The 9,369-nt window shown below is 47.2% G+C and overlaps 1 protein-coding gene across 2 annotated transcripts; it reads right to left on the reverse strand.

Moving 5' to 3' along the window:
- Positions 1-404: 404 nt before the first annotated feature.
- TBXT (T-box transcription factor T) lies at positions 405-8,360 on the reverse strand. 2 transcript variants are annotated; one of them, XM_040058953.2, is made up of 8 exons: positions 8,155-8,360; positions 7,761-8,025; positions 7,104-7,238; positions 6,304-6,365; positions 6,149-6,210; positions 5,046-5,222; positions 3,677-3,806; positions 405-2,453 (listed from the first exon to the last, which is right to left on the reverse strand). In XM_040058953.2, exons 1-8 carry the CDS (start codon positions 8,358-8,360, stop codon positions 2,186-2,188), a joined length of 1,305 nt encoding a protein of 434 aa, XP_039914887.1. In that variant the 3' UTR covers positions 405-2,185. The 2 variants fall into 2 exon arrangements, with proteins under 2 accessions (XP_039914887.1, XP_039914886.1); XM_040058952.2 differs by having other exon boundaries at positions 3,677-3,809.
- Between the last annotated feature and the right edge of the window lie 1,009 nt (positions 8,361-9,369).

A 9,369-nucleotide genomic window follows, 5' to 3' on the forward strand; every position in this document is an offset into this window, starting at 1 on the left:
TACTGGGTGCAGGGACTCAGAAACACACTTGAAAAATCTGTTTATCGAGGTATAACACAGCAGGTGCCAGGCTTGCACCCAGCCCCAGGCTAGAAACTGGTCACTGTAGGAAAAGAGCATCCACCCAGCACCAAATGTAGCAACCACCTCTGAATTAATGCCAGTCAGTAAAGGATTTACCAAAACAAGGGAGAAACAGATGGGGGTGGAAAAAGCAGGGAGAGGTGGATGAGAACTGTTTGAACTTTCGCCCACAGGCAGAAATCTCTCAGTGGAAGGTCAGCTTACCGTAGGTTCAGTATAGCTGATGTGCATTTGTTTCACCTTTCCCACCGCCCCCACAAACTGAAAACCAAGCATGAAGTTTTTCTTAAGAATCTTTACTTTTTTTTTTTTCCTCTTAACTTAAATTATACAATTATATGCCCGAAATACAAGTATAAAACCTCACAATGAAAGATGCCGCTAATTTCTACCAAATAGTCTAAATAATAATGCACTTACATCATTTACACAATTTACCTTCACAATAAAATAGGAGCGCTTAGATCAATATTTACATATTGACAGAGAACGTGGCCGTGCAGCCAGCCACTTCTGGCGCTGTCTCCTGCTGGAGCACCTCTGGGAGACTTGCCTCTGCAGGGAACAAGCCCTGCCAAAACCTTTCTAGGTGCAGGAACCTGCCCAAAGGGTACCAAACAGACCAAAATGGTGGCAAATATTGGCTTTTTCGTCTTCAGGCTGCCACTGCAGCACACAAGCACACATCGATGAGTTGTTTAAAGAATTCCCTGATACAGAATTTTGCTTTGATATATTAGGCACTTCATTATACAAGTTATTTATTATGGCTTATGCAAAAGAACTCACTTTCCTTCAGGATATGTATTTGCCAGGTTCAGTGGGAAAAAGACATGTCTAAGGGCACGCTTGCAGCCAGTGTTTTGGGTTAGGCTGCATTAGGAATCTGGATCCCTTTACTTCATATCAGTAATGAAGGAAATATTTTGTCAAGACCTGCTCCTTCCAGCAAGTCAAGCAGTCAGTGTGTTTTAAGTCTTAGTGTATTTGCACTTTTATGCAAAATCCTTGGCAATTACACATTTCCCTCTTCCAGTAAGTTAACTACTTATATCCGTGCTGTTCCATGTGCCGTGGGGTGACACATCCCACATATGATTGTCTTAAAAGAGTAAACTGTAGGTTGAGGGATTATTTACATATCTTAAAATGTAGAAGATAAAGTTGTAACTTACCAAATAATAAATACAGATCAGAGTATAAGACTGAAATAAAATAAATTAGAATGATTCCCCCCAGAGTGTTGAATTTCTTCTCTTAAGGCCTAAGCCAAAGATTAAAAACAAAACAAAACAAACAAACCTCACCAAGTGATATATTTTCAATGGTTCAAAAAGGTTTTGGATAGGGCTTCTAATTAGACACTGTCTGAGAATGAGATGTTTAGCTAAGCTGGTGGGTATTTGAAACCTATGTGATTTAACAGCAAAATTTACCTCTAAAAGGAGTCTTTTGGGTAAAACTTTTTAGACCAAACATTAATACTGTTTTCATTGGGAAGAACATAGTTCTCGAAGATTGTCTCGACATTAATTCAGCAGCAAGGAAATAAGCAGACAGTTAAGAACACAACGTATTTGCGAAGCAGATACGTGTTAGTGCACTTGATTTTCCAAAAACTTCACTCCTCAGCTACATTTGTGCATATTTCAGAATGCTTCTAACTAGATGGTTAATAAAAATCTTCTCATGACTATAGCTAAGTTTGCCATTTTAAAAAATTAACTGAAAAACAGTTAGGAGTAACTTACTCAAGAACAATGCCAAATTTCAGGTCCAAATGTATCAGAAGACCAAGAAATTTGGAATCCAAGTAAAAAAAAATCTTAAAACGTAGGTCTATCAAACTTTAAAAAAGAAAAAAAAATATTAAAAGCAGTGAATCTGCTCTCAGAATTGCACACTCACCAGGTTTGTAAACTCTACATGAAGTCAGTGATGCACCGTTCACTGTAAGAGGTATAATGTGGATGCTCTATGCAGAGCAGTGCAGATGCTTTTTGGTTGCAGTTTCCTTCACGCCTCCTCTTTCTGCTCCTTGAGGATTAAGCACCTAAAGAAAGTCAGTAGCTAAAAGCGTCTGAGAGGAAGAGGCCTGGGTTTACATGGAAGGGGAGGTGACGGGTGTCCAGGAGGATGCCAGCCTGGCGTGTGCGGAGGTGTCGTACTGGCCGTCGGGCAGGTCGGCGGGCGCCGCGCCGTCGTACAGGGGTGATGCGGAGGAGGCTGCTGTCACCGCGTGGGGCAGGGCGGAGTAGTGTCCTGGAGAGCCACGCAGGAACTGCGAGCTCAGCCCGCTGGACATCCCGCTGGGCTGGGACACCGGCGTGATGGTGCTGTTACTCACAGACCACAGGTTGGGGTACTGACTGCAAGAGGGAAAGCCGCGGATAAACGCGGTTCTTAGTGACTCCCGTGCCTGCTGGCAGCTCCTCAGCTCACAGCACAGCCCCCAAGCCAGCTCCACTTGCTGCAGACAGTGAAGTTCTCTAGGCAGGAAGGACCCCCCCAAGCAGAATTTGTGCTCGTGACACCCCCACAAATAAACTGAACTTCCCTATTTTCCAACAGGGGTTAGTCAAAAGGGGTGGCAGAAATGCCTTCCTTGAGGTTCCACAGTTCCAGTTCTACTGGTTTTACCCACTGAACAACTCAGTGCAGAAACTGAAACTTGGGGAACCTTGCAACTTCCTAAATATGCATCCTGGGGATCGGGCAGAGAAAGAAGTGCTAGAAGGACCTTTTTACTCAATTAATCTGTGTTCAGGACTAAAACTTATGTTCAGTAATATAGTTAACTCATACTGGGTAGTAGTACGTAGCTGGATTAACAGTTAAGAGTCCACATGGATGGTTCAAATGTACACAGAATGCTTTCCACAAACAGAATGCTGGGTCTGAATTGCTAGAAAATATGTCCAAATCTTGTCCCTCTGCAGTTAATAGCAAATATTTTACCACTTTTTCTGAATCTCTTTGAATTTTCAAATTTAGCTCTAAGGGACTAACTGCAAGCTAAATTTTTGCTAAAGGGTCCAAAAGTTTAATTAGGATAATAAGTACAAAGAGGAGAAAAGGTTCTTTTTCTATGATCACAAAGTATCTTTCACCACAGGTACAATCCCATGCTATGCTGGTTAGTGTGACAATGCTGAAGTAAAGAATTACTGCCCCAACCATGTGCTCCTTCTCCATGCTCCTTCATTTGTCTCCATAGGTTTATGGAGATGGCTGGGAAAGCTGTGACCAGCCAAAATGGAAGGTATAAAGAAAATAAACTTTTTAAACACCACTATGCATAGAGATGAAACATAAGACAGCATCCTCAAATTCACTCTACGTTTTTCTAAGCCATTTGCAATCTTTAATCGATCAAATATTGCTGTCACAAGTATCTACATTTCCAAAAACAAAACAAAATTCTCTTTCTTCCATCTGTTTTACTTGTGAATAGTCCCTCTCAGTGCCCCACAGAGTGCTAATGATTCATACTAATGGCCAAAAAGACTTCTAATATGCTGGTGACTCTTTACCTCCTTTTTCAGCCTTCTCTTCCTAGAAAGTATCAATGTAGGGATTTGAGGGCTCCTACCTGGAGCTGGTAGCTGTGCCAGTGCTGTGACCCATGGGCAGCATGGCTGTGTGTGTGGTAACTCCCAGAGAAGACCAGTTGTCATGGGACTGCAGCATGGACAGGCAGGCAGAGGAGTTGTCAGCATAGGCTGCTGAGAAAACACATCATCACTTACAAACACGAGAATCAGGCCAAGAAGCAGTTTTGTATTTATAAATGCAATGCAGAGGTTTAAACCACTGTTCCCCACTACTGCCTTGGGAAAAAAAAATAAAAGCAAAATAACACACACAAAAAAACCCCAAAGCCAGTATCCACTTGTGTCAGGCTCACACCTTTACTGGCATTGCCCTCATGTATTGTTTTGCTCCCCTCATAACTGCAAAGTCTTACTTCTGCGAAGGGCCTGTGGCCAAAAGGCTGCCTGCAAGCCAGCTGCTAATTCAGCACATGCTATTTTACTCAGTCAGTGGGAAAAGGAAGGCTCTTTATTTGCACTGTCACCTGGAGACCTCCCATCTCCATCACCTACCCTGGCAGTAGCGGTCTGGCAAAGCTGGATAACAAGCCTGTCACAGGATCACACATCCCAGTTTTGAGCTGAGCCTTGCCACCTTGAAATCTGCCTTAGGCACCATCAGAAGTGACTGGGCTGTGGCTGACACTGCTTGGCTTGTGACCCAGACTGGCTGGCTCACACAGCACGGGCACTAAGAAGCTCTAAAGGGAATCCCATCCAGCCAACCAGAGCGAGAAAGAAGCTGCTGTGGCAGCTAGCTAAGGGAAGGATTTTTGCTGATGACCAGGGAACAAGGAAGAACACCAGAGAGGTTTTGTTCTTTTTTAAGTCTTGCATAAAATTTCCAAGATGCAAGAAAAGTTCGCAGAGAGCTAGTTTTGCACTACAAAATGAACTACAAAGCTACGTACAAGACTGGTCAGGCTGCATCTAGGAGCCCACGGATTACTTCATAATTCAAAATAATAAATATTTTTTAAATGGGAACCTTCAGTATCTATACAGCCTGAAAGCAAAAAATGTTAACCGTTCTTCTTTGCCAGGGGATTTTTTTTTAAAAAAAAAAGGTAACATACAAAAAAACCCCACAGATTTTAAAATGTCCTTTTCACCCTTAGTATCTCGGGCACTAGGTACCCAAGTCTTAAGATGTTTGGCTACTTCTGAGCACACTTTTTTAAAAAGCTCTGCAGTTTACTCAGCTCCTCATTGTTTCTCTCTATCCAGCGGTGAGACGTTCATAGACAGACACTAACCACAGCCACAGTAACAGAAACTAACAAAATCAGACCCTCAGTTATGAAGACACTGGGAACGTGTACTCAGCCCAGCTCCCCCCTTTTGACAGAGCGGCAGCCCCAGACTTACTTGGCGAGTTGTTCCTGTGCGTGTAGGGGCTGGCGTAGGGCGCAGGCCGGTGGCTCCGCAGCGATGAGTACCTGTCACAGCTGTGGGCAGGGGACAGCGACAGCGGGGCTCCAAACTGGCCGTGAGGATTGGCAGGTGGGCACAGAGTGCCACTCCCAGGAATCAGCCAGCTACCCACTGTGGGGAAGGAAGGGGTCTGTAAGAGGGGAGCATGGTGCAGCCAGGTGGAGAATCACAGCAATGAGACAAACAACTGAATGGCGGGGAAATGCATGCTCAGGGAAGGAAACAGAGTTTCAACACAGCTGAAAAATCTGGATCTTTACAACTCTCATAAATGCTCTTATGAGGGAAAATTCGGAGGCAGCTTAGAAAAAGTCTTGTGTCAAGCTAGCTTGTTTTTGAACTTAACCATTTAATCGCAACCACAGTAAGGAAACATGGAAATTGTTCAACCCTCCCATCTGTAGGTAGTGTGGGCTCAATAACTGTAAGCATAGTATTCAATTTTAAATTGCTCTTTGTGGGTCTCAATCTGTAGCTAAGCTCTGAAGTTTCTCAGACTGCTAAGAACTCCTCTTAAAAATTAAGTATTTTATCTGAAACAAATTCCTACTGCAAATCAATTCCCCCATCCTTTTAGGCTGCATTTTGTTGGGAATCATCTGTTAAAACGGAAGTCAGTAAAACACTAATGCTTTTCAATCATCTGAACCAGCTTTTTTAAGCAAATGCCCACAATTTTCTTAGAGTATCTCAAACACAAGTACTGTCTCAATAAATTTTATGAAATAAACTCCATGTCCATGTGAACACTGCTGTCCTTGTATAAAAAGGCAGATGTCTTTTTGGACATAAAGGCAACTCTGCAGGATCCTATTAAATGGTTTTGAATGCAGTAAATCCTAACCACACACAGAGATTGTAGTGTTTATACACTCTTAAACATGCACAAACCACAACCACAGACATTGGTGACGTTCCTTTGTCTATGAACGAACGAACCAGCCATCAAGCCCTGGACTCAAAGTTTTCCTTAACTTAACAGAGAGTAGATGGAAGAAATCAGTTATGCTCATGATGCACAATGGAAGGAAACATACACTGTGAATACCCAGACTGCTGGTTGTCCCCCACTTCCTCCATCATGTCTTTGTGATCACTTCTATAAAAGAAACCATACTGTATTAGTTAAGAATACGCCTACACAAAGAGCTCTTTAAAATTCACATTTCAGAATTTAGTCAAGAGCTCTCACCTTTCTTTTGCATCAAGAAACGCCTTTGCAAACGGATTGTATTTAATTTTTAAAGCTGTGATCTAAAAACAACAACAAGTATCTTTATTCACATATAATCACCATTCATTATCACATTGATATTAGGATTTGAACTAGGACTATCCATTGAAGTTGGTAAAACCACAGATTTTTGAAGAAATAAAAGCAGCCCCATAAAAGCAACTGATGGGCATGACTTTAACAGCCCCTTAAGGTCTGAAGTATTATCAAAGCACTAGGAGTTAGTCTCTGCCAAATTTTGAATGAATAGCCTGAGTTCATTGATCATCTAAGGAAACACCTAAGAAAAGTAGTAAATGAAATAATTATAAAAATCTTCACATTTCAAGCCAGAGCAGATTGGACATCAAAGAAATCTCAGAAAACTTGATAATTACAACTTCATTCAACACAGACATGCATTTGGGCTAGCAGAAAAAGGGCCGCTCCAAAAATGGCGCATTTGGTCACTGCGTAGCTGAAAATGACAATTGTATTTTTTACCATAGTTGTTTGTCCCCCCAGAGTCTTTTAAAACTTACTCCCCTACAATGAATCTACAGTACCTATTGACACAAATAACGATCAGAACTTTGTTCTGTAATTCATTCATAGGGCTTTTACATACATTAATTTCATCTTTTATATTTAGCTTCCAAAAAAAGCATAGGAAGAGAACTGAAAAATGCAAAAGGAGATCCATTATTTTGCTCTGTAACATGCATGCTTTGCTACTTGAAACCTGCCGGTAGCGGCATCCTCTCCCCCACTGTGCACACCTCCTCGTTCTGGTAGGCTGTCACAGCTATAAACTGGGTTTCTGGGAAGGAATGGCTGGTGATCATCCGCTGCGGGCCACCCACTCGCACTATGTGAATCCGTGGCTCGTACTTGTGCAGGGAGTTCAACATGATCTGTGAACAAATAGAGCAGGTGAGCGGTGATAGAGTAGCGGCAGATGCTGCCAGGCACAAAGGGCACTCAGGTTTTAAAGCATCCGTCTATCCATCAGAAGTGGAAAAGGCAGTAAGCAGGAATAAAGCCTAAAACTGAAGCTGTGAGAGAAGGAAAGGCGCACTGAGGACAGACAACACAACTTTCTGCGCAGTTATCCTCATCCCTGTTACTTGACAAGGCACTCGCAGAGTCACAAATGCATCGATGATAAATCAGCCAGAAAGATTCATCTACCGCACCACTGGCATTAGCGGATACCCAGACCAGAAAGAGATTTTCAAAACAGAGAAAGTGATAAAATATCAAGGCACCCATCCTCGGTGGAAAGAACACCTCTCCTGAATGAATGACTGAATGAATGAGGGGGGCAGGGAGAAGCGCGACCCACCCCCTCAGCACGTTTGGTAAGGAAAGCACGGAAACGAGCAGTAAGGAGAGAGCGAGCCCGCTGACCGACAGGTCCCGGTGCCGGTGTTTACCTGCCCGCCGCCGTTGAGCTTGTTGGTGAGTTTGACTTTGCTAAAGGAGACGGGCGCCTTCATCCAGTGCGCGCCGAAGTTGGGCGAGTCGGGGTGGATGTAGACGCAGCTGGGCGCCTGCGGCTCCGGCTTCCCGCCCGGCACCCACTCCCCGTTCACGTACTTCCAGCGGTGCCCGTCGGCCGCCACGAAGTCCAGCAGGAAGGAGTACATGGCGTTGGGGTCCAGCCCCGACACGCTCACCTTCAGCACCGGGAACATCCTCCTGCGGGGCGACACGGAGGCGCGAGGCACGGCGGCGGGCAGCCGCGACCCCCGGCCCCGCCGCCGGGACCCCCTCGCCCCCCGCGGGCGGCCGGAACCGGGGTCGGGAGGCGGCGGGGCGCGTCCCTACCTGCCGTTCTTGGTGACGATCATCTCGTTGGTGAGCTCCTTGAAGCGCAGCCACAGGTCGCCGTCCTCCAGCGCGACGCGCAGCTCCCGCTCCGTGGGGTCTCCCTTCTCGCTGCCCGCCTGCAGCTCGCTCTCCACGGCGCTCAGCAGGTGATCCACGCGGTACTGCGGGGGCTTGCCCGCGCCCTCCGCGCCGGGGGAGCTCATCGTGGCCCCGCGCCCGCCCGCGGGGCAGCTCCCTGGCGCGGCAGCGGCACCGAGCCGGGCCCGGGCCGCCTCGCCGCGCCCTCAGCGCTGTTATAGCCCGCCATAAACGCCCCCCCCGGTGACATCAGCGCGCCGGCGGGGGGGCCGCGCTGATTGGCGGGCGGCGCCTTTGATCGGCGCGGGCGGCGCTGCCCATTGGCCGCCCGCGGCCATATCAGAACGGGGCCCGCGGGAGCCTGTGATGTTAATTGCGGCCCGCGGGATTAAACGCGGCTATTTTATGTAAATCTGCCCCCAAATGTTTGCACCTCTATCAAAGCCGCCGGGGCCGGGGCTCCGGCAGCCGCGGAGGAAATGGCCCATCTCGGCAACAGCCTCACAAGCGGCCGGCGCGGCACCCTCCCGCCTCCCGGCGCGGCGAGACCCCCGGTCCGCTTCCCGGCGGGCAGTCCTGGACGGGAGGCACCCGCGCCGCGGATTCGTATTTAGGGGAAAAAACGGGAAATCCTCTTCTCCGGCCGGCCGCAAGCTGACGGCAGCACCCCGCCCCGCACGCCGCCTCCCCCCGCGCCCGCCCCTGCCCCCTTGTCAGAAACTTCTGCGGCGGGGAAGGGTGCGGCCGGCAGCCACAAACCTTGCGGGAAAATCGGCCAAAGAGCTGGGACCGCACTGTACAGCGGCTGACCACAAACCGGGCACGGCACGGGCACTTCCCCGCTTTTAGCCAGCCCATGAGCCCGCCCGTGAGAAAAGTGCCGGAGTTCGCCTCGCAGCGCCGGCACGGGCGCGGCCTTCGCAGCCGAGATGCTCGACGGCGATGGTTTCGAGCCGTCACTCCTAAATAATCTTTTAAAAACTCAGAAAATCAGATGGGCAGCCACTCGCCACCACACCTAAATAAAAGCACACTTCTGAAAAACAGATCGATAGTTAAAGGCTTTGTTTCGTGTACGAAGGAGGAAGCCCGGCGAGTTCCCGCGGGCAAGAGGGGAGAAACTCATGGGTGAAA

The sequence above is a fragment of the Hirundo rustica genome, chromosome 3 (assembly GCF_015227805.2).
Source record: "Hirundo rustica isolate bHirRus1 chromosome 3, bHirRus1.pri.v3, whole genome shotgun sequence".
Lineage (NCBI taxonomy): Eukaryota > Metazoa > Chordata > Aves > Passeriformes > Hirundinidae > Hirundo > Hirundo rustica.

Bases quoted from the DNA above. Each gene is read 5' to 3' on its own strand.
- TBXT (XM_040058952.2), bottom strand. From the start codon at position 8,360: ATGAGCTCCCCCGGCGCGGAGGGCGCGGGCAAGCCCCCGCAGTACCGC. The intron at 6,211-6,303 runs GTGAGAGCTCTT...TTTCTTTTATAG, and splicing joins TTTCTTGATGCAAAAGAAAG to AAGTGATCACAAAGACATGA. The intron at 5,223-6,148 runs GTATGTTTCCTT...CCTTCCCCACAG, and splicing joins GCAGTCTGGGTATTCACAGT to TGGGTAGCTGGCTGATTCCT.